The sequence below is a fragment of the Macaca nemestrina genome, chromosome 15 (genome assembly GCF_043159975.1).
Source record: "Macaca nemestrina isolate mMacNem1 chromosome 15, mMacNem.hap1, whole genome shotgun sequence".
Taxonomy (NCBI): domain Eukaryota; kingdom Metazoa; phylum Chordata; class Mammalia; order Primates; family Cercopithecidae; genus Macaca; species Macaca nemestrina.
The window spans coordinates 112,918,898-112,942,226 of NC_092139.1; the positions used below are offsets into that span (position 1 = coordinate 112,918,898).

The 23,329-nt window shown below is 56.9% G+C and overlaps 1 protein-coding gene across 4 annotated transcripts in view; it reads right to left on the reverse strand.

Annotated features, from left to right (window-relative positions):
- Positions 1 to 2,354: 2,354 nt before the first annotated feature.
- The window catches only part of LOC105464290 (KIAA0930 ortholog), a 44,610-nt gene continuing 23,635 nt past the window's right edge, over positions 2,355 to 23,329 (reverse strand). Inside the window, exons 1-10 of one of the 4 annotated variants that reach the window (XM_071080733.1) lie at positions 20,047 to 20,074; positions 17,471 to 17,622; positions 11,381 to 11,500; positions 11,219 to 11,296; positions 10,785 to 10,886; positions 9,412 to 9,552; positions 8,551 to 8,745; positions 5,423 to 5,585; positions 3,384 to 3,542; positions 2,355 to 2,832 (exon numbers count right to left, since the gene is read on the reverse strand). In XM_071080733.1, the coding sequence (XP_070936834.1) occupies positions 2,792 to 2,832; positions 3,384 to 3,542; positions 5,423 to 5,585; positions 8,551 to 8,745; positions 9,412 to 9,552; positions 10,785 to 10,886; positions 11,219 to 11,296; positions 11,381 to 11,500; positions 17,471 to 17,622; positions 20,047 to 20,059 (1,164 nt within the window). In that variant the 5' untranslated portion in view covers positions 20,060 to 20,074 and the 3' untranslated portion in view covers positions 2,355 to 2,791. Of the gene's footprint in view, positions 2,833 to 3,383; positions 3,543 to 5,422; positions 5,586 to 8,550; positions 8,746 to 9,411; positions 9,553 to 10,784; positions 10,887 to 11,218; positions 11,297 to 11,380; positions 11,501 to 17,470; positions 17,623 to 17,779; positions 17,799 to 18,294; positions 18,449 to 20,046; positions 20,075 to 23,329 lie in introns of those variants that run through there. The other 3 variants (XM_011712030.2, XM_024787510.2, XM_011712031.2) reach the window with 3 other exon arrangements.

Below are 23,329 nucleotides of genomic sequence, written 5' to 3' on the forward strand. Positions count from 1 at the left end.
CCCCAATATGTCTTAAAGGGAGTTTGGGATTAAAGCACAGTTTTCTGTTGAGGAAACCTAATGTGTTAAAGGGGTTTTGGGATCAAGTGTTCTGTTGAGGACACCTAGGTGTCACCATGCATGAGTCTTCCCTGCATTACACAAGAGGCAGGTTATGTTCCCAGAAAAATTAAAGATGGCCGTACAAGAAATATAAATGTGCCCACACCCGGACTTTGGGGGCGCTGGTTCTGGCCCTGCCACTTGCTACTCTGTTACTTTATTCCACATGTCATTTGTTACTTTGGAAAGACAAACCTGGGAGTAATACCTTCCTGTCTAGTTCTCAAGTGGCTAAGTGGCCCTGAGCAAGGTTTAAATCCAGCATCGCAAGTACCCTTTGGAGAGGGTTTTAGGGACCGAGAAAGGCAGACTCCACCAAGTGTCTGTCCATCTGTCCGGGCAGCACCGTGTGGCTCAGCGTGCAGGCCGGGCCACATGCCTGGGTTTGACTCCCGTCGCTGGCCCCTGCTGTTTGTTCCAGGCAGTCCCCTAGTGCCTGTGTGCTGGTTTCCTCGTCTGTAAGATGGGGTCGGACCAGCGGCCGCACATAGTAGATGCTATGTGTTGGCTATGAAACCGCCAGTCCACCGTGTGCTCTGTTCACATGCCTTACACACTGAGGGCTGGTCTCTAAACCAGCATGATGTGCACACGTTTCTGTGACCAGCGAGCCCTCTCACACATCACTGTGACTGCTCCTCATGGTCACCTGTGAGGCGGGCAGCACTTTCACCATCTGACAGACGAGGAGCCCAGCTCGCCCCGAGCCATCCAGGCAAGCCTCCAAGCTCGGCCAAATGCTGGCCTAGGGGAGAGAACCTTCTCACGCCCCTCACCTCTGAGAACAGAGGGCAGGCCGCTGTGCTGTTCATGACCTGGACTGCCTCATCTTCCCACAGACGAGCTGTCAGGGCTGTGTTCCTCCCAAGGTCCCCAGAACAACCAGGGGAAGAGTTCCTGAAGAAATAGGTGGATTTTAGCCACACGGACACAAACTTGGAAACAGCATTTGGCATCCCCTGAGAGCACTGAAATGGGGCTGGGCCAGAAGGCTGGGCCACGCTCGGGGCTCGCTGAGGCTCTCTCCCCACACTTTGGGGCACGACATGACCTGGCTCTCTGCTGCCCTAAGACATGGGTTTGGAACATGAAATCGTGCAGAGCTGAGCCGTCAGGCCTGAGTGGACACTGCTAGAGGAGAGAGAAGGTTCAAATGCCCCATCAGGCATGGTCTCGGACTAGGTTATTACAAAGGGGGAGGGGGAGGTAGGCATCCCAGGAGTCTAACATCCGACCCGACCTATGCAGAATGATGGGTGACCGTGCCCTGACCCAGCCACACACTTGAACCCTGGAGACTTCAGTGAGGTAGGTGGTGTAAGCCCCATTTCACAGGTGGGCAAATGAGGCAGAATGAAATGCAATAGCTCGCTTTTAATAATAACATACAAAAGTCTGGAGAAAGCCCCAAAGTAGTCCCCTGTTCCCGGAGCCCAAAGAATAAACAGATGGGCGAACAAGCCCCTCCTCTTCCTTTTCCCCCCCAGAGATCCCTAAACACATCGCTGGAAAACCTGAAACATTCCTGGGAACTTCAAACAAAACCAGCCACGAAGAGACCCAGCTTCCAGCTGATTCCCAGTTGGGGAGGGGACAGGCCTGCTCTCGGGGAGGGCACCGTGCATCCTTGCAGATGGAAACGCCTTCATGCTGGACCAGGCTGAGGGCAGGCCTGGGGCTGGGCGGCTGCTCACACGAACCGATGGGAGTGCCCATGTGAGCCTCTGAGCAACTCCTCTGCCTCAGTGAGCTGGTCTGAGATGGGACCAGCACACGCTGTCAAAGGAAGTGAGCTCCAGGAAACCAGGGACGATGAAGCCACCCCCGCCCCCAGAAGGCGGGGCCCCACCTAGAACCTCCCTGGGATGATGCCAGCCCCACCCCACGTCAGACACGCTTTGGCAGATACCCTGTTCTGCGTGGCTACCGAGGCCTCCCAACCACCCTCAGAATCCACATTCTGCGGGTCCCTCCGTCCGAGGCCCAGCGTGGATGTCCCAGGTTGGAGGTGTGTGTGTTGGCGGTGTTCTTTGGCTGGAAGCAAAAGGCCGTTCTGGCGGGATCGGGGCCGTCTGCTCAGCTGGAGGCCTTTCTGGAACTGGGCGTGGGTGAGGTATTCCCAGCCCAGGGCAAAGCCATCAAACTTCTTGTATTCCCATCTCCTGTTAGAACAAAGTGGTAAACTGGGAAGGATGAGCTGGGACTGACGCGGGTGCTGAAGTTCATCCGCATGGCATTCCAGAATCTTCAACTGGCGTTCCTCAAGAAGGTGTGGACAGTCTGATGCGCTGAGTGCCCTGGCTGGGTGGTTCCGCCTGCTGCTGGGGGCATGAGAACATAGATGCGCCGGTCCGGCCCCGCTCTGGGCATCAGCTGCTCCTCCCGCTCTCTCTCATGGCCGCTCGGCAGCTCTAGTCCTGTTTGGGTGCAGAGGGCTCTCCAGAGATGGGTGGGGGGCGACGGGCGGGGGCACAGGGCGGAGCAGAGCCAGCAGGGGAGGGAAGAGGCACTTCAGTTTGGGCTGGTGTTCGTGGAGTCGGCCCTGGCCCCGGGAGTCGAGTGGCCTCGCCTGGCTGCGGCTCCAGCACTGGCGGGTCACAGGAGGCCCCGGTGGCGGTGGACAGGTAGGCACTTGGCAGCACTCCCAGGGCTGGGCCCGGCCGGGGCTCTGCACAGGCTCCGCACGTGGCTAGGTCATCAGGATGGGCTTCTGCCGAACTTCCAGGATGTCTAGGGCCGGCAGGAGGGAAGCAGGTGAAACAGTAACCCTCAACAGCAGTGAGTGCTAAGCAGTGCCACTTCTGAAGGAAGCCCGCCTCGGCCACTCACGCATCTCCTCTCCAGGCCTCACAGACTGCAGAGGAGACGTGTCTCCACCATCCCCACCCTGCAGACTGGGAAACGGGCCCGCAGCAACGGCACACCCTGCAGGGGCTCAGGTACAAGCTGGTGTGGGGGCCAGAGCCACGGCCTGTCACAGCTGCTGCAGGCCTGGGTCGGCGAGGTGGCCCAAGAGCCTCCAATCGCCTGTGAATCACACACACCCGGGCATGTGGCCACTCGAGGGGACAGCAGGTGTGCCAGAAAGGTGAGCAAAGGGAGGATTCTGGGAAAGCTACGGCTCCACCCAAAGTCTGAGACAAGGAGGCCAAGAGCCCTGCAAAGAAACCCACCGACAGGACGGGGCGGGACGACTCCGGGTGGCTCGCAAGCACCAAGGCCCTGGAGGTAGAGCTGGCTGTGAGGGCGGCAGCTTCCCTGTTAAAATCAGCCAGCGTTACCTGTTAAAATCCGATGCAGCGGCAAAGTGACGTAGGTTAAGTGTGCATAGAGAAGGAAGTTTCCATCTGCTCTGTTCAGCTTCAGCCAGGACCCAACCAGGGACCGTCCCGTGCCCGACAGGGACCGAGACCGCAGGTTGGTTGCATTGTGCAGATCGGCTGGAGGAGAGAAAGCCAGGTCAAGGCCCACAGCACGGGCTGCGGGGGGAAGAGCAGGACGCCAGCTCCCAGGCCAGGCTGAGGCCACGCTCTGCTGAGGCCGGGACGCTCCTTACCAACACCCCCACACCAGCACCCACGCACTCCAGAGCGGCCGCCTCCTCGCCCGTGACACCCCTCCCCCCTCCTCCAGCCAGACCCACGCCTCCACCTCCAGGAAGGCTTCTTTGGCCACCCCTCATCTCTCCCTTCTCTGTCTCGAGCTCAGTCTCCTCCAGGGGGGCTGGTACACAGAGCGTGTAATTCTCTGCTTCCGCGGGCCCTGTCCCTGGAACTAGGCACTGCCACCTGCAGAGCATGGGAGGGGCAAGCCTGGGCCGACCTGCACCGTTACCCAGTCCTGCGGTCCCGGCTGGGGGAACCTGCCCCAGAGAGGTAGACTAGGGCAGTGATCAATACTTCTCACTGACTCGGGAACGGGCCCAGGTGGGGAAGGGGCTGGCTCAAGTTCACACAAGAGCAGGTCGAGGCCAGTGCTGGAGTCCCTGACCCGGGCCTTGCATAGGCGGGGCCCCTGCCTCTTGGTTCCAGCAGTCAGGACAAAGGCTGCCACCTCTTCTGACCAATGCTGCAGCCCCAGCTCCCCGCTGGGGGAGGTGCTCAGTGGGAGTTATCAGCGAATCCTTCACTTCCTTATTTTTTTTTTTTTGGAGATAGTCTCACTCTTGTTGCCCAGCCTGGAGTGCAATGGTGCAATCTCGGCTCACTGCAACCTCTGCCTCCCGGGTTCAAGCAATTCTCCTGCCTCAGCCTCCAGAGTAGCTGGGATTACAGGCTCCTGCCACCATGCGGGGCTAATTTTTTGTGTTTTTAGTAGAGACGGGGTTTCACCATGCTGGCCAGGCTGGTCTCGAACTCCTGACCTTAAGTGATCCACCCACCTCGGCCTTGCTAAATGCTGGGATTACAGGTGTGAGCCACTGCGCCTGGCCAATCCTTCACTTCCATACACTCAACAGACAGGCACACAGTGCAGAGCCAGGTGCCCACTGGGTCCTGAGGATGACGGTGAGGAAGGCACGTGGTCCACGCCAGCAGAGCGTGGCAGAACCTCCCAACCTGTCTGTGATGGCCACCCCTGTCCTCAGGAGCCATTTCCCACAGGGTCTGCTGAGTGGCATTTTAAATATGCTAATCTGATTGTGTCACTCCCTTGCTTAAAACCCCCCCATGGCCTCCCTGGGGGCTCTGGGAACGACTCCTGGATTCTGGACAGTCACTGAGCGTGGACAGGGAGCAGGTGCAGGCGCTCAGGAGAGAGTGCAGACTGCCTGGGCAGGACTGCGGGGCACAGGAACACCCAGATACAGACACCCAGAGTCTGGGGGACAGGGGCACAGGAGGCTGGGGGGAGGCTGCACGAGGTGGCGACTCTCACCAAAGAGCACACGGTCCTGGGAGGCTGCACAGAGCTAGCAAGGCCGGGCCTCCCCCTGAGGGTGAGCTGACCCAAGGGAGGGGAGCCCTCCTCTCTCCCTCCACAGCCGGTGTGTGTGGAGCCATCAGATCACCCATCGGCCTTCTTAAGCAGGCTGAAAGGTCTTAGAAAGGTGGGGAATCCCCTGAAACTGACATACTGCTGCACATCTGGGCTCCAAGCACTCTGCCAAGGAGATGCCTGGGCCCACCAGGACGGGACCCCCGGAGGCAGCCATTTCTGTCCGTCCCCGGCTCTACCCTCAGCTCCTGGAGGCGTGGCTGGCACATGGCACCCACTCTCTAAGTGTTGCTGAATGAACAAATGAATGAATAAATAAATGGTCTGGATCAAGAGGAGACTGAAGGGTGCAGGGGCCCTAGGGCACGGAGTAGGGGGTCACCTCCGCCGTCGTCCTCCCGGAAGAACTCCTCGCTGTCGTTGGCCGAGTGAGACTTCTTCATCTCGGCGATCCGGTTCCGGGGCACCTTCCTCTTGAGGGATGGGGAGAAGAAGGCAGGCCGGTTGTTCCGCTCTGGGGTGGGGGGCGTGCTGAAGGAGGTCACCTGGGAACAAGGATCCAAAGTCACCAGAGCAGAATAGCCCCATACCCGGGGGTCCCAACGCCCCTCCTCTCCCGTCCTCAAACAACCTGACACAGCTCCCAGGGAAGAGGCCGCTCGGCCAAGAGGATCCAGCCCCAACTGGCCCGTGCTAGGTGGGGCCTAGAGACTGGAAGATGCGTTCCAGCCCAGGGGCCAGCAGGCCACCTGGCCACCAGTGCTGCCTGAGGAGCGACCAGGCTGCTGCCGCAAATGGCAGAAAGACCCCGTCCTCTGGGCCTCAGACACTGGTTAGGGGGATGTTCAAGCACAAATGAACAACAGTTGCTGACGCTGAGTGAGCACTGGCCCCACAGAGACCCACCGAGCCTCCCAGCTCCATGAGACAGGGGCTAGCGTCAGCCCATCTGACGGATGGGGAAACTAAGGCAGGGACTGAGACCTTGGCTTGCCTGTGGTCACCAAGCAGGACGGCAGCAGCCCTGTCTTCTGTCCTCCAGGGGACACGCTCCTTATCCTACTTCTCAGGGCTGAAGTGGCCCCATCCCTCTTGTTCCCAGCACCCCTCACAGGAGATGCTGTGCTAAGTGTCTCTAGGCCTCTGTCTCCTCCCCACTTCTAATCACGTTTGGTTCTGGTCACCAAACATTCACACCCACTCAGGGCCAGGCAGCCACAGCACTAAGGACAGATAGGCACATCGCAGGTCCCTGCCCTCAAGGAGCTCACAGTCTGCTGGGGTGACAGACTCAGAGAGTGACAACCATAGACAGCATGCTGGCTGTGGAGACAGAGAAAGAGAAGCACAGGATACATGAAGCACAGAGGCAAAAAGGATCCACAGCCTGGGAAATCAGGGAAGGCTTCCTGGAGGAGACGCCGCTGGAGCTGGGTCTTGAAGGACGAGTAGGAGTTCGCCAGGTGAAGAAGGGGGGGAAGGGCGTTCCAGCCAGAGGGAACTTGGCCCATCTCCTCCCTCCTCCCCATGCCAACAAGAATCTGAGGAGCAGGATGAGCTGGGACCGAGACTTCGGGAGCCCCGTCAGCCTCCTCGTCAAGGCTCCGACATCCACCAAAGTCCTGGCAGCTGCTGGGCTCCAGACGGTGTTCCCACAAGCCGGGGAAGGTTTTCAAAAGATAAAAGAAACAAACAGCACCAACCACAATACACAGAGTCAGCATGTGTCACGCACTGGCTCCAGACGACCCCGCAGGAGAAGGAGACAGGTAATAGCAGGCGCACAGGTGGCAGTCCCCAGGGGCCAGCCCCGCTGCTGACCCTGTGTGACCCTAGCACGTCCCTCCCCCTGAATCCCACGGCTGCCCAGTTGCTAAGGCACCAGGGACTTTCACACCCCTCACAACCACTCCCACTGGACAGATGGGAAAACCAAGGCTCAGGCAGGTCTAGTGAGCTATGGTCACTCAGCCCTCACGCTGTGGCTGGAGACGGCACCCACATTTGTCCAGCACAGAGATCGGGCCACATCTTCATAAGGACTTTCACACACACATTTTGTCAGAGTCCCAGGGGATAATTAAGGACCAGGAAGAAGAACCAGGCCCTTTATCTCAGAAAGGAACTCAGAAATATAAACCACCTCATTCCAAAGATGAGAGAGGCCGCTGCCTGCCGTTCTCACCCATCTTTGCAAAACATAGCACTTGCTGTCTTTGGATTGTAAAACACATTCATTACAGAAGATACTCCCCCCACCCCAACAAAAAAAGGTATACAGAAGAGAAAGAAAACCAACATCTGACCGCCTGGAGATAAGTATGGTTAAGATCTTTCTCGAATTAAAAGTATAACAAACACACACTCCCTCATCGCAGGCATGTCTGCAGTAAAGCATTGATTACATTCCCATGCGTCTGCTTTCCAAGTAGGTCAACAGCAACTACAGCGGCTGCCACCTGGGAATCCTCCTGAGGGCCAAGTCCCAGACTCCTCAGAGCCTCCCAAATACTGAAGGGGCAGGTATCCTCGTGCCCTGTTTCTAGATGAGAAAACTGAGGCTTGGAGAGCAAGAGACACACCCAAGGTTGTGAGAGCAGCAGAGCAGGATTCCGGCTGTGGGCGGCATCTCTCCTGGACAACGGCTGGGCAGGACTGCCCCGGACCTGTGCCACGGGCACCCCCCGCCCAGCACACCTGTCCTCTTCCAAGACCTACGGCTCTGGGCAGCCCCTCTGCAAGAACCAGGCAGAGCAAAGCAGCCAGTGGGCTGGAGGCCTTCTCCTGTCTGTGCCCCACTACAGGCTGCTGGGAGCAAAGCTGCTGCTGACCTCAGCCTCCCGCCCTGGGGAAGGAGGGTGGCCTCGAGACAGAGCAGGGGCCCAAGCCCAGTGCTATCCCAAGACAGCGTGCGACCTGGGGCAAGCTGGCAAGTCTGGTTTCCAGGTGTGCGAGGCAGGAACGCCTCTCCCGCAGCAGTGCTTCGTACAAACCGCGGGGCAGAGCTGGGTGGTCTAGGCCTCTGCATGCTCTGGCTGGCCCTCAGCCACCATCATTCCCATCTGACTCACCGGGGAAGGCTGGCCATGTACCCACGCTCACCCAGCAGGTCCACCCAGCAGGTTCACCCAGGCAGGCGCCAGGGCCGGGCCTGGGTCCCCAGCCAGTCTTTTCTGCCCACTGGCCCTGTGGACTCAGCCTGGCTTTGCGGCATCTCAGGGAGGCAGAAAGAGGCCTGGCCCAGCACCAGCCTGCGGTGTGACCTTGGCCAGGCACAGCCCTCCAGGTCTGCAAGGCAGGAACACCTCCCCCGCAGCAGCGCCTCCTACAAACCACTGAGCAAAGAGAAGGGCTGGGGGTCCAGCCTCCGCACGCTCGGCACCTCGGCCTGCACACTGGTGGGTGGGGATGATGACACCTTTGTCCCCGGGGGGCCGTGAGCACGGGGGAAGACAGTGGAAAGTGAACCCGAGGGACGGGAGCCCCAGCCCCCAGCCATGCAGCCCTTACCCGCTCGTGCATGGGCGAAGCTGGGCTGGAGTCCTCTTCAGTCCCACAGGGGGACGTGTCACCTGTGGACACTCGGCTGACCGCCATCTCGGCGTGGCCCTTGCCCTGGGGGCCCTTCATGCGCACAAACTCCATGTTGTTGTACTTGTAGAAGCCAAACGACATCTTCTGTGCCATGCGGGCGGCCACGCTCACCTGGGGGCCGGCGGGGCAGCCTGAGTCAGGGAGGTGGCGATGGCTCCATGGGGCCCCTCCCCGGGACATGAACAGCCAGGGTGACCATCCCTCAAGGAGCGGGGGCTGCCCAGGAGGGAGGGTCTGAGCCAGCAGGCGGGGCAGCTGGAATGGAACCACATCCCTGCCTGGTGCCCCTCCTGGCGCCCCTCCCACCGCCCCATGAACCACACGCCAAGCTGAGGACAGGGCGCCAGGCTGAGGACAGGGCGCCAGGCTGAGGACAGGGCGCCAGGCTGGCAGCAAGGCTGGCTGTAGATGGTGCCTGCTGGGGGACAGCAGCCTGCCCACATCTGCTTGCTTAGCTGGGGGCGACTCGGAGCGCTTCCAGGGCCAGTCGCAGGAAGCGAGTGACACTATCAGCCATCACTTCCCAGGGAACTAGAGACTGAGGAAGTCCCGCTCATTTCAGATGAAGGCAAGCGGCCCGCGTGGGCTGAGGCCGACCATGAAGAATGATGTGAAGAGGGCCAGGGAGCGCCTAGAAGGAGCCCGGGGGCTGCGGGTGCCCCTGGTGGCCGCTACCACGCAGAAGCAGGCTGGGAGGCCTCGTGGTGTGGACCAAGGTGGGCTGTAGAGCCGCCAACCCCGGGCCCGGGAGCGCCTGTGAGGCCACCCCGCACTCACCCGGTTGTCATACACCTTCTTGAGCGCCTCATAGCGGATGGAGCCCTGAAAGATGACCCCCTGGAACGTGTTGGTTTTGTCACTGGCCACCAGCTCCACACAGACCATCTCTCCTTCTCCCACAGTCATGTCGCTGAACACCTGGGGCAGGGCACAAAGAGACAAGGACATGACCATCGGCTCCCACCGCCCACACCACAGCCTGGCCCAACCGGCAGGGAGGGCTGCTCGGAAAACCCATTGTTCAGGGGACAGCTGGCTCTCTGTCACACACTCCTGTGGTCCCATGCCCTCCAAGGCCCATGGGACAGGAACAGCCTCACATTGGGGCAGGGGCTGAGCAGCAGAGGAGGACAGGGACCCTTACGGAGACGCTGGGACTGGCGGAAGACGCACGCCCTCATGACGGTTCACCAGGACCGTCAGCCACTGTCTGGGCCCCTCCACACCGCCTGGGGTGCCCAGCCCTGCCCGCCACATCTTTGAGGCTCCTGTGTAGCCAAAGGCTCAGTGGTGGTGGCAGGGTGACTGCCCACCTGGGGTGACAATATCAGACTAAGGTGCCACAGGCCCTATCCTGCCGCCTTAACGAGTCGTTGCTCCCAGGGTCTGGCGCACAGACTGAGCTCCGAGGACACAAAGACTTAGATGCAAATCTCAGCTCTGCCACGCAGGAGCTGCGTGTGCCTGGGGAGGGGACACGACCTCCCCGAGCCTGGGATCTTCCTGCGGACGCGCATGCCTTCCTTCTCAGTCCTCAGGACCCTAAGGGCCTCGGATGCGCACAAGGACCCCGACCAGGGCCTCAACAGAGGAGAGACACAGGTGGGCAGAGCAGGGAGTGAGGCGCGACCGGCTCCCTCCCCACCCTCCCAGCGCCCTGTGTTTCTCAGTGAGTCTCATTCTGCCCAGGCCCGTTTCCCAAACCTTAAAACAAAGGCTTGGCCCAGATAACTCCGGAAACCCCATCCCTCTTTGACATCCTAGGATTCCAAGTCAGTGCAGGCGTGGAGGTGCTTCTTTATAGTTTACTGGCACTAATAATGGCTCCTCCTGCCCGGGCAGCGCTGCTTGCGAGAGTTTATGAGGCATCCTCCCACTCAGGAGCCTTTTGGTCTTCAGCCCTGACAGTAAGTAGGACAGATGATCATGACACTGCTTTTACAGAGGAGGAAGCGGAGGCTGCGCCAGGGGAATTCACCTGCCCACAAGCAAACACCAGGAAGAGAGCGAGCCACGTCTGCCTCAGCTGGACTCTTCCCGGCTCCAAGCCACCCACGCCTTTCTGCAAGGCTAAGGCGGGGGGGAGAAGCGCCTGACACCCATATCCCGAGGAGGGGAAGCTAAGGAGAGGGGCCCTGCGTGGAGCTCACCTCCTCGAAGCTGTCAATCATGAAGAAGATGTTGGGGTAGCTGATCTTGGACTCTTCCCCTTTGCTGTCCATGGGGTGTTTACTCGGGGACGCGAACACTTGCTGGAAGAAAGCAGATGTGGAGGACAAGTGAGGCCCTGCCCCGCACACAGGCCCCGAGTCAGTCCAAGCCAGTAGAGAGAGGCCACCTGGCCCAGAGCCGGTCCAAAGCCATAGACCTCCCCGGAGATGTGAGGGATAAGCTGATTCTGTGCTCCTCGAATGGGATACAGGATCCCAGGAGCTCAGCGGATTTCTGGAGTCAGACCCCTCACCTCAGGGGCAGAGAAGTAAGCGGGAGGACTTGTCTCTCTCAAATGCTGGGCAGCCAGAGGTCTACCACGCGGGGGCTGAACTGGCAGTTGGGAGGCGGGGGCTCCCGCGCCAGGGCTCACCTGAGATTTCTTCTTATGGATGTGAATGTCCCCGCCATCGGCACGTGTGCACACCGCACAGGTCACCATGTAGTCCAGCTAGGAGAGAGCATGGTTCAGCATGCAGGGAGGGGTCAGCCACCCCTCGGGGCCAATCCGCAGCCCCAGCCATCCACCCCATACCTTCTGCAGGATGAGATTCAGGCAAACGCTCTCCTCCCAGTCGATGTCAGGGTCTCCCAGGCCTGGTAGCTTCTTGGAGTCCCGCCGGTACACCTCCACCTCCACCTCGGGCTCAGTCGCCTGCGAGGCCCACAGCAGAAGTGAGTGTCCAGGGCCCACTGTGGTCCAGGCGCTCTTCTTCGCCCTGACTACTATGCTGGGCAGGTATTACAACGGACAAGGACTCCACTTCTTTTTTGTCATTATTTTTTGTGACAGGGTCTCACACTGTTGCCCAGGCTGGAGGTGCAATCACAGCTCACTGTAGCCTCAACCTCTTGGGCTCAAATAATCCTCTCACCTCAGCCTCCCAAGCATCGGGGACCACAGGCACATGCTACCACACCCGGCTAATTTTTAAGATTTTTTTGTAGACATGGGGTTTCGCCATGTTGTCCAGGCTGGTCTCGAACCCCGGGGCTCAGGTGAGCCTCCTGCCTCGACCTCCCAAAGTGCAGGGATTACAGGTGTGAGCCACTGTGCCCGGCCAGAACTCCAATTCTTGTTCCCCAGTTCTCTAGTGATGGGAGATGGGACACGGGGGCCATCCATTCTCCTCGCTGAGCCTCAGTTTCTTCATCTGTACAATGGACTAAGGGCATCTTCCCCTCAAAGTTGTCACAATGATTTGAAGAGCTAATATTTGCTAAGTGGCACCAATGATAATAGTGATCCCTATTGAGCTCTTAGTGGATGGCGGGATCTGGGCCACACATTTCACAAATTATTAATCCTTTCACAGCAACCCTGCAAGGCAGGTATTAGCCCAGTTTTAACAGATCAGAGTCAAGTTTACTGAAGATCAAATAATAAACACAAATCAGAGAGAAAGCAAAGCATGTCTATACCTCTCCTAAGAGACTGGCTTTCAATTTCTTTTTTTTTTTTGAGACAGAATCTCGCTCTGTCACCCAGGCTAGAGTGCAGCACGATCTCGGCTCACCGCCTCCTGGATTCAAGTGATTCTCCTGCCTCAGCCTCCTGAGTAGCTGAGACTACAGGCACGCGCCACCACACCTGTCTAATTTTTGTATTTTTAGTAGAGATGGGGTTTCGCCATGTTGGTCAGGCTGGTCTCGAACTCCTGACCTCAGGTGATCCGCCTGCCTTGGCCTCCCAAAGTGCTGGGATTACAAGCATGAGCCACTGCACCCGGCCTCAATTACTTTTTTTTTTTTTTTTTTGAGACGGAGTCTTGCTCTGTGGTCCAGGCTGGAGTGCTGGAGTGCAGTGGTACAATCTCAGCTCACTGCAAGCTCCACCTCCAGGTTTCATGCCATTCTCCTGCCTCAGCCTCCCGAGTAGCTGGGGCTACAGGCGCCCGCCACCTCGCCCGGCTAAATTTTTTTTTTGTATTTTTAGTGGAGACGGGGTTTCACCATGTTAGCCAGGATGGTCTCGATCTCCTGACCTTGTGATCTGCCCGCCTCGGCCTCCCAAAGAGCTGGGATTACAGGTGTGAGCCACCACACCCGGCCTCTTTTAGTTTTTGAGATGGAGTCTCGCTCTGTCACCCAGGCTGGAGTACAGTGGAACGGTCTCAACTCACTGCAACCTCCACCTTCTGGGTTTGCGTGATTCTCCTGCCTCAGCCTAACAAGTAGCTGAGATTACAGGCATCTGCCACCACACCTGGCTGATTTTTTTTTTCTTGTATTTTTAGTAGAGACAGGGTTTCACCATGGTGGCCAGGCTGATCTCAAACTCCTGACCTCAAGTGATCTACCCGCCTCAGCCTCCCAAAGCGCAGGGATTACAGGCGTGAGCCACCATGCCCGGCCTGGCTTTCAATTTTGATGCAGCTGTGCTGACTGGGGGCCTCTGGTCCTGGTCGCTCTCACAGACTCGGGCTCCGAGGGGCTGGGCATTGCTGGGCTCCCTTGCGGGTGCACAGGCCTGCGCCCCCCGGGGCAGAGCTGGGATCTATGGAAAGAGATGCAGGAGGCCAGCCTTGCCTAGGAGTGAGAAAGAGACGTCTCCGGGTGGGGGGCCTCCCACTTCCACCGCCTGTGCGGCTCTGCAGTCACCCCGAGCCCCTGAGCTGAGGGTCCTAGGGCTCACAAGACTCTGCTGCTCCTCCTGGTCTCGCTTCATTGATCCGTTCATTTGATTTTGCTCAGCAAAGCATTATGGACTCAGTGAATGAAAGGCTCGTGGGCACGACTGTGGGCACAGCTGTTCAGGGCAGCCCACCGCACAGGCAGGCAAAAGAGCAGATTCCCCATCAGAAAGGTGCCCGTGTGTGCACCAAAGCCAGGCCTGAGAGAACACTGGGAGCTGCCTGGTACCCACTGACAGGAGGGTGGCCAGGCCACCACGGTACACTCCACAGGCATTATACTGCAGTGAGACCAGACAGAGTGCAACCACCTGTGTCAACAGGCATGCCTCACAAACATGACACAGAAAGAAAGAAGCCTGAAACAAAATATACTACTATACTGCCCGGTTCCAATGTACGAGCTGTGAGAACAGGCAGAACCCACCGAGGCCACACACATGAGCTGTGAGAACAGACAAAACCCACTGACTCCACACACACGAGCTGTGAGGACAGAACCTGCCCGACTCCACACACATGAGCTGTGAGAACAGACAGAACCCGCCAACTCCACACACATGAACTGTGAGGACAGACAAAACCCACTGACTCCACACACACGAGCTGTGAGGACAAAACCCACTGACTCCACACACACGGGCTGTGAGGACACAGAACCCACTGACTGCACAGGAGGGTGAGCCCTGGGGTGGGGTGAAGGGGCCTCAGTGTTCTGGTCACTCTGTATCTCGGGGCTGGTGAAACCAGGTGTTCAGTCTAAAAAATCAAGCTGTGTACACCTTTGTTTTTCCGTATAGATGTTATATTGAAAACAATCTACCAAAAAGGAAAAGGTGACACTGGGGTCAGGGCTTCACTGCTGGCAAGCTGTGTGACCCGGGGGAGCTTCCTCCCTGTCTCTGAGCTTTGGTTTTCTGAGTGGGTGTGAAGATGATCTGCACCTTAGGGTCCTGAGGTGTCCCGGGACCATGACACAGGGCTCGGGCCACCAGCGCAGAGCCAGCAGCACACAGTTAGGTCCCCCTCCTGCCAAAGGCACAATGGGCTGCCCAGGAACATGGAGCGTTTTGTTCAGGGCTGGAGCAAACAGAGGGCAGGAAATCCAGGACATCCCTCCCTAGGAAAGGCTGGACTGGGGATGTCCCTCGTGCCCTGGAGCACTGCGGGGTTCCCGGCATTCTGTCCCCCTGATACTGCAGCTCCTGCCAATCCACCCTCCCCTGCTAGGTGCAGGAGGCCCGGCCGGTTGCTATGGCGACCGGGTACCAGCGGGATGGGCATGGGGAGGGGGCGGGAAGCAGCCAGGCTGCCGCAGAGGACTTGCAGTGCGCAGGCGCCTCTGCAGGGCCCCCACCTCCATCCAGGGCTCAGGGCTTTTGCCAGGAGGGTCTCCCCGTTTCCCCATCAGCGCCTCCAGCCCGCCCCCTGCAGGCCACCCTCAGCACTGCAGCCCGGCAAGCTGGGAAAAATGCCAAGTTGGGGCAGCCCCAGGACTCCACCCCCCACCAGGCCCCGCAATCTCCATCGGCCAAGTCTGGCAGGTCCCATGTGGCACCCATCACACACCCTCCCACTCTGCACTCGCTGGTCCCTCCACGGGGCGTGTCAGCCCACTGCTGCCCGCTCTCTCTGTCCTACAATCTGCCCACCAGATGTCACCTTCTGCACTCTCCCCACCGCCCCGCTCCTCTTCCCACCATCACAGCACTGATGGCTCCGTACCACTGGCTACACTGTCTGTCTGTCCCAACAGACTGAGGCCAGATATGAGTCATTTCTGTGCTCCCAGCACTGAGTGTGGGGGGGCATCTGCACATGGTTCACAGTGGGTGTTACAACGGAATATTCTAGCATGTGAATAGCTGGACTGCCACCTGCTCCCGTGGGACTCAGGCTTCCCTGACCTCGACACCCCCAAATTTTCAGCAGAGCTTGGATGTGGTCCCATCCCCACTGCTCCAAATTCCTCAGGCCTGGATCTAGGGCTGTGCTTTCTCAGTGGAGGGCTCTCACCTTTAACTTCTCCTCCACCCAAGACGGACCCCTCATCTGATGTTCCTTTCTCCTCCCCCTACCCCAGCCTATCTGGGGTGCACACAACCCATCCTCCCACCTCCCTGTCTGCCCTCTTGACCAGAGTCGTGACCTCTCTGGAATCAAAATTCAAAGTACAGCTGACAGTATCTCAAATGCGCCAAGTCCTCGTTAGAGCCCCTGCTTGCAGCAGACTCTGCCTTGGGGAAAAGACCAACATTTGGGGGTGGGGGAAAGGTTCTCTGCAACCTGAACTCCAGCAGAAGCTGAGAGGCCGGAGTGGACGGAGACAGGGGCAGGGTCCACAGCCCTGGGACGACAGAGGGCCTGAGCCTCTGAGTTCCAGCTCCCATGGGTGAGAGCAGTGCCTCCCCCCAGAGCTGTGCTGAGGTTAGAGGAGCCTGTGCCCGCCATGAGGGTCACGGGCAGTGAGGATCCCGAGGCACCAGCCACCTCCCTGCCAAGGGCACTCATGTGGTCACGCCAACCCCAAACATCCCAGCCTCCCAGGTGTCCACAATGGGAGGGCCCTCACCTTTCAGGGCACCTGCCCTGATCCCCCTTTACCCCAGAGGAGATGACCTGGCAATGTCATATGGTAAACCAGGGGGAAGCAAGACTGGCCATGAAAGCTGGTCTCTCGACTGCACACCCAGACAGGGCGGGCGTGGCAGCAGGTTCTGAGGGGCCGTGAGCCAGCTCCAGAAGGTTCTTACTCAGGGATCCCATCACCAGTCAGTCCGTCCTCCTCTTCATCCCTCCCAGAAAGCATCCCCTGCCTGCCTGAGTGGCTCCAGTCCCTGCCCACCTGCCACTGAAACTGCTGTGCTAAGGCCGCCACCCCTCCCTGGTACCAAATCCAATGGGCCCTTCAGACACTGCACCCCACTGGCTGCCCCCACTTCTCCAGACTTCCCCTCCTGGGCTGCCCTCCCCTCCTGGGCTGCCCTCCCCTCTCCTGGCTCTTCCCCCACCTCTCTGGCCAGTTGCTCATGGTCTCTTGCTGGTCCCTCCAAAGTGGGGCTAGCTCAGGGCTCAGGGCCAGCATGAAGGCACCCAGGCCTGCCCACTTGCAGAAAATCCATCCCGCATGTGTTCAGGCTCAGAAAATGGGCCCAAGGCAAGGCCAGGCTCCAGGTAATCCCTACATTAGCCTCTGCCCGCAAACATGGCCCCAGAGTCACAGAGCCGGGCAGGCTGCAAGTTCCAGACCTGGCTCCACGGCCCTCTCATTTCTTGTTTTTAAAGGAAAACAAAAGCATGTCCATGTCTGGCATATGGGGTTGCTTAAACATTTTACAAACTGCAAAAGCCTGTGAAAAACAGAGAAGGAAGCATGCAAAATGTATTTTATTAGCTCCTCCCACACTTAGATTTAGTGGATGAAATATGTTAGGTGAATCACTTCGTCTCCGAGCCCTCCGTTTCCTCATCTGTGACAGGGATAAGAACACCCACCTTGTCGAGCTGTTGGGACTTCACAATGAGGCTGAGAAGAAGAGAGCTCAGCACTGTGTCCAGATGATGGCGAGGGCTCAATAAGTAGAAGGCACCGTCATCATCACCACCACTGAGCCACGTCACCCTGCCATGGCTGAGGGAGGGCTCTGGGCTCTGGAGCCCGACCTTTGCTCTACCATCTACTGACTAATTATAAGAGGCCAGCCGATCAGCTGTCTCTGAACCTGTTTCCTGAAAGCTACGATGGTGACAGCAATCACTGCCCTTCAGGGTCACAGTGAAGATGAATGACAATGTGCACAGACACTCAGCACATCCAGATTTGCACATGAGACTGTCTACACAGTTCCTGGAATACAGTAGGTGCTCAATAAATATCACTCACCCTCTTTGCTATGCATGAGCACTGAGGAAAGTCCACATGCACGCCGAGAGCAGACACCACAGGGATGCTTGGGGCACGGACGCAGGGGCAGGGGCCAGGGGTCACTCACCTTCCTCCCGTCTGCACCGCTTTCGCTGCCAGAGTACGCCAGCTTCCGGCGCACATAGAAAAGCATGTCGTCCTGCCGGGGAGCCCATTTCTCCATGAAGTAGGTGGAGAACATCCAAGTCCAGAAGACAATGCGGTCATCCTTGAAGCACCCTGCAGAGGGAGGCCAGACAGGAGTGAGGAAGGACGGCCACCCTGGCCCTTGCAGCATGGCCTTGGCCAAGCTGTGCCCATACCCCCACATTTCTGGCCAGAAATTTGCCAGGGCTCTGAGATGCGCTGCCCCTCCCTCACCACTCCCGACCCCCACCCATGGGGCATCCAGAGAGGCTGGAGGACACCCCCCGGAGGCCCAGTTCCTCCGCCCAGCAGCAGCCTGAGAGCCCGTGCTCCCAGCCCCACAGTTGAGCCCGACTCCAGCCTGGGGATGAATCAGCAGCTTCAGTGGAAAAGGAAAATCCCGAGGAGCCAGAAACGCCACTGGCTGGCGGCTGTCTGGGCTGGAAGCCGGGAAGGCTTGGCTGGGGGGGGCCTTTGGAGAGGCAGGGCTCTCACCAACATCTCTCACCCCCACCCACTCCCCGATGGCTGCGGCAATCCCAACGGGAACCCGACTTAAAGGGACAGCCGCCCTCCGAGGCTGCAGGCGGAACCGCGGGGAGACAGCACCTGCCCCACCCCTGCCCCGCGTCTGCACTGCTGGCCCTGAATGCTCGCCAGCTTCGTGCTCATCTGATGCTCATGGGGACGTCTCCTTGTATTACAGATGGTATTTCTTTATGATAAATATTTGCAATATTTTCTTGCAAAAGAGAAAAAGCCCACCGGCTTTGGTAGGGAAGACCTGGGTTTCCGTTCCAGTGCGGCTGCTGGTGACGGGACAATGGGCGGGGGCTCTGAGCCACAGGTTCCTTGGGGCACCTGCAGACAAACCGAGACCACGGGCACACAGTAGGATCAACATAGGTGGGTTTGTCCCCTCTCTAGATGGATTCAACACTTCGAAATATGCTGCCAAGCTCCCTCTTATCAACTCAGTAGATTAAACCAGGGCTGCTTTTGTTGTGTGTCTTCCTCACTGACCGGTGCGATCTAGCGCTGGTACTAGACGGCACTAGTCCAGCTGGAAGGAACTAATCCTGACACTTGGAGATGGGGAACCTGAGGGCCGGTGGTGCTGGGACCCTCTCTCGCCCTCACAGACAGACCAGTGGGCCGACCAGGACTCGGCCATCAGCCAAGTCAAACGCAGAACACCCCAGCCTTGGCTGATGTCAGCCACACCACGAACCAGAGAACCAGAGAACCAGAGAACCAGAGAACCAGAGAACCAGGACTCGAAGCCAGCCCCGGCCCCCGGCCCTCAGCCCAACAGTGTGTTACCCACCCACGCCCATGCCCTGCCTGGCTCTTGGGCTCTAGGGCAGTGAGGAGGAGGAAAAGAGAAGGAGGCTTCATTGGTGAGGGTCTGGGTCAGCAAGCCTTGTCAGCCTCCAGGGGTGAGGGTCAGGAGAGCCCACAGGACTGGCAAGACCTCCCAGGCTCACAGGACCTGGGGAACCACACATGCATGCTGTCTGCAGAGTCGCTTTGAAATTCCTGCCGCGTTTTTGCAACAGGCAATGCCCAACTCACCCTACTACAGACCCTTGCAAAATTAAGCAAAGGGCTATGATTATTCCTGGATAAAATTCAATTCTTTGTTACCTCCTCTTAACATTGTTTCACTTTTGGTTCCCTCTTAGAGCCCAACAGAATAAGAGAATAAATTTGGTCTTTAAGGCTCACGCCTATCATCCCAGTACTTTGGGAGGCTGGGGCAGGGGGGCGCGGATCACCTGAGGTCAGGAGTTCAAGGCCAGCCTGGCCAACATGGTGAAACCCCGTCTTTGCTAAAGATACAAAAATCAGCCGGGCATGGTGGTGGGTGCCTGTAATCCCAGCTTCTCAACATGCTGAGGCGGGAGGATCACTTGAACCCGGGAGGCAAGAGGTTGCAGTGAACCAAGATCACACCATTGCACTCCAGCTTCGGCAACAGAGCGAGACTCCATCTCAGAAAAAATAAACAAACAAACAAACCAATAAATAAGCCAAGTATGGTGATGGATGCCTGTAGTCCCAGCTACTCTAGAGGCTGAGGCAGGAGAATTGCTTGAACCCAGGAGGCAGAGGTTGCAGTGAACCGAGTTTGCACCATTGCACTCCAGCCTAGGCAACAAAGCAAGACTGTCTCAAAAAACAAACAAATCAACAACAACAACAACAAAAAACCAAAATCAAACCCCAAAAAAATAGCCCTTAGGAAAACTGCCAGATTCTCACAGAGTTAAACATATACTTACAAAACCAGCCACTAGCCACTCTTAGGACCTGCCCAAGAGAAATGAAGCACATGTCCACCGAGACTGGCACACAAATGTTCACAGCATCTTTGTTCATAACGGCCCCAAACTGGAGACCAGGAGAATGCACACGTGTCACGATAAAAACAAACTAGTGATCCACACCACACCGCGGATAAACCTCAAACTTGTCCCGCAGAGCAAAAGAAAGCAGGCGCAAAAAGCTATTTACTGTATGATCCCATCCACGTGATGTTTCGGAGAAGGCAGAACTGGAGTGACTTAAAGCAGATGGGTGGCCGCCCTCAAAGGTTCTGCGTCTTGATTGCGGCGTTGGTTTCACAGGTGTGTATGGCCATCAGCACTCATCACACTTGGCCGGGTGAGGTAGCTCACACCTGTAATTCCAGCACTTTGACAGGCCAAGGCGGAAGGATTGCTTTAGGCTAGGAGTTCAAGGTCAGCCTGGGCAACGTAGTGAGACCCTGTCTCTACAAAAAAATAAAAATTAGCTGGGCATGATGGCACGTGGCTGTGGTCTCGGCCACTACAGAGGCTGAGGTGGGAGAATCCCTTGAGCCCAGGAGTTCAAGGCTGCAGTGAGCTATGATCGAACCACTGCACTTCTACCTGGGGGACAGAATGAGACTCTGTCTCTAAAAGCGTATTAAAAAATAAAATTTAGGCCAGGCGCGGTGGCTCACACCTGTAATCCCAGCACTTTGGGAGGCCGTGGCAGGTGGATCACTTGAGGTCAAGAGTTCAAGACCAGCCTGAGCAACATGGTGAACCCCAATCTCTACTAAAAATACAAAACTTGGCTGGGCACGGTGGCTCAAGCCTATAATCCCAGCACTTTGGGAGGCCGAGACGGGAGGATCACAAGGTCAGGAGATCGAGACCATCCTGGCTAACACGGTGAAACCCCGTCTCTGCTAAAAAATAGAAAAAACTAGCCAGGCGAGGTGGAGGGCGCCTGTAGTCCCAGCTACTCGGGAGGCTGAGGCAGGAGAATGGTGGGAACCCGGGAGGCGGAGCTTGCAGTGAGCCGAGATCGCGCCACTGCACTCCAGCCTGGGCGACAGAGCGAGACTCCGTCTCAAAAAAAAAAAAAAAAATATACAAAACTTAGGCGGGTGTGGTAGTGCTCACCTGTAATCCCAGATACTCAGGAGGCTGAGGCACAAGAATCACTTGAACCCGGGAGGCGGAGGCTGCAGTGAGTCGAGATGGCACCACTGCACTCCAGCCTGGGTGACAGAGCGAGACCCTGTCTCAAAAAATTAATTAATTTACAAAACATAAAAACTTATCAAACTGTTCAGTCTACATATATGCAGTTTATTTTACATAAATTATATGCCAATAAAATTGTTAAGTCGTAGCTGATGCTGGCAAGGGTGCACTGAACTGGAACTCTCCGATATGCTAGAGAATAAAACGTGAGAAGCTAATGAGCACTTTCTCATTCCTATGCATCTACCTTATGGCGGAGTGCACAATTAAAGGCCTTTTGCACAAAAACATTTCATGTATTACTCATGAGAGAAAATAACAGCAGTAACCACGATGAAGACGATGAAAGGAAAGGACACAACATCCTGCAGTTTCTGGCATTTCCCCGAGGTAAAGCAAGCCGTATGTATTCACCCAAATCGTCACCCATCTTTTTAAAGGATGGCTATGAAGATGACATGCAGATGCACGGGAATATGTGTAATACGACGTTTAGCGGAAAAGCAGAACCCCAAGTTGCGGACACACTGATGACAACTCCATAAATGACATGGAAACACTAGAGGAAAACAGACCAGAACGGTAGGAGTGGATGAATTGAACAGAGTTGACGTTTTCCTTTTTTTTGTTGTTTTGACTTAATATTTTCAGTCATAAGAGATTACTTTTTCCCATGAATGTACAACTTTTAATATCATAGGACTCATTAAGAAAGGGAGCGGGGAGACTGGAGAGAGAAGAGATTCCCTCTCTTCAGAGGGAGGAAGGGAGGCAAACACAGACACACTCCACATCCAAGAGCCAGGAAAGGTCGGGACTGGAGGGATATCTGATTCCCGGAGGCACAGTACAATGTTAGGAGCTGCAGTCAAACACACGTGAGCTCAGGTCCTGACACTACCCCTCCCTACCCAGGTGGCCAGTTCATTCAACCAACCTGTCTGACCCTCAGTGACTCCACCTGTCAGATGGGCCTCTGACCTGCCACCCGCCCAGAATCCAAGGTGAGGACTTGGCTGGAAGTGAAAGCACTCTGCTGGCTGCTCAGCTCCAGCTGCTGCAACGTGGGCTGCTGGAGACCCTCTGCTCTGCTGCCCTGCATGTCAGAAACACTGACACCAAGCACAGCAGTGTGACCTGCCTGGATGACGTCAGTGGATCCCAAACCTTCCAGTGTCCTTTGGCCTCGCGGTGCAGTAACTGGCTGTGAATAAGCACACAAGGTACAGCTGGCCTGTGAAGTCACTGCTGACTCTTTCTCCCACAAGCAAACCCCTTCTCCCTTTACCCTTTCCCAGGGCCTGCCGAGCAAGAAATCCCCTGGGTCACAAGCCCTGGGAGCTTCTAGTCCAGCACAGAGCCTCCTCATCTCCAGACTTCCGTCTGTCCCTTCTCCCTGCTGTCTTGCCAGTCAGGGCTGCAGGTCCTCCCCACCCTCAAGCACAGTGGAGACTTATGGAAGCAGATGTGGCCCCCGAAAGCTGAGCCAGGCTCACTGTGGTAGCACCTCGGACAGCTCTGTGCCCGCGGGCCTGCCTTCCCTCCCCGGGTCCTATGGAGCCAGATTACTGTCCATTCTCCTCATCTGAGGCAACCGTGAACACTGAATATTAGTCAATACCAGCCCACTGGCTCCTAGGGGAAATACAAGGTTAGGGTCCTCTGATCACATTTTCAGCAACTGATCAATTCATAACCTTGCTTTATGTATGTTTCTCTTTCAAGACACCTTATTTGAGGCCAGATGCGGTGGCTCATGCCTGTAATCCCAGCACTTTGGAAGGCTAAGGCGGGCAGATTACTTGAGGTCAGGAGTTAAAGACCAGCCTGGCCAAAATCGCAAAACCCCATCTCTACTACAAATACAAAAATTAGCCAGGCGTGGTGGCGGGCGCCGTAATCCCGGCTATTTGGGAGGCTAAGGCAGGAGAATCGCTTGAACCTGGGAGGCGGAAGTTGCAGTGAGGTAAAATCACGCCACTGCACTCTAGCCCGGGAGATAGAATGAGACTCCGTTTAAAAAAAAAAAAAAAAAGACACCATATTTAATATATAGTTCATTCACTAACATTGAACTCACGCCCAGCAACAATCAATGTTGAACGAAGCTTCTCTAACACGTGTATTTTCTCCAAAGAGTACATCACAGCCATCTCGTGCCTGGGATTAGACAGCACCTCAGCCCAGGGCCATTTTAAATCACTGACAAAAAGCACAAAAAATGCAAAAGACATGGCACTAATTAGACGCAAAAAGGACACTACTTTGCAGTGTGAGGA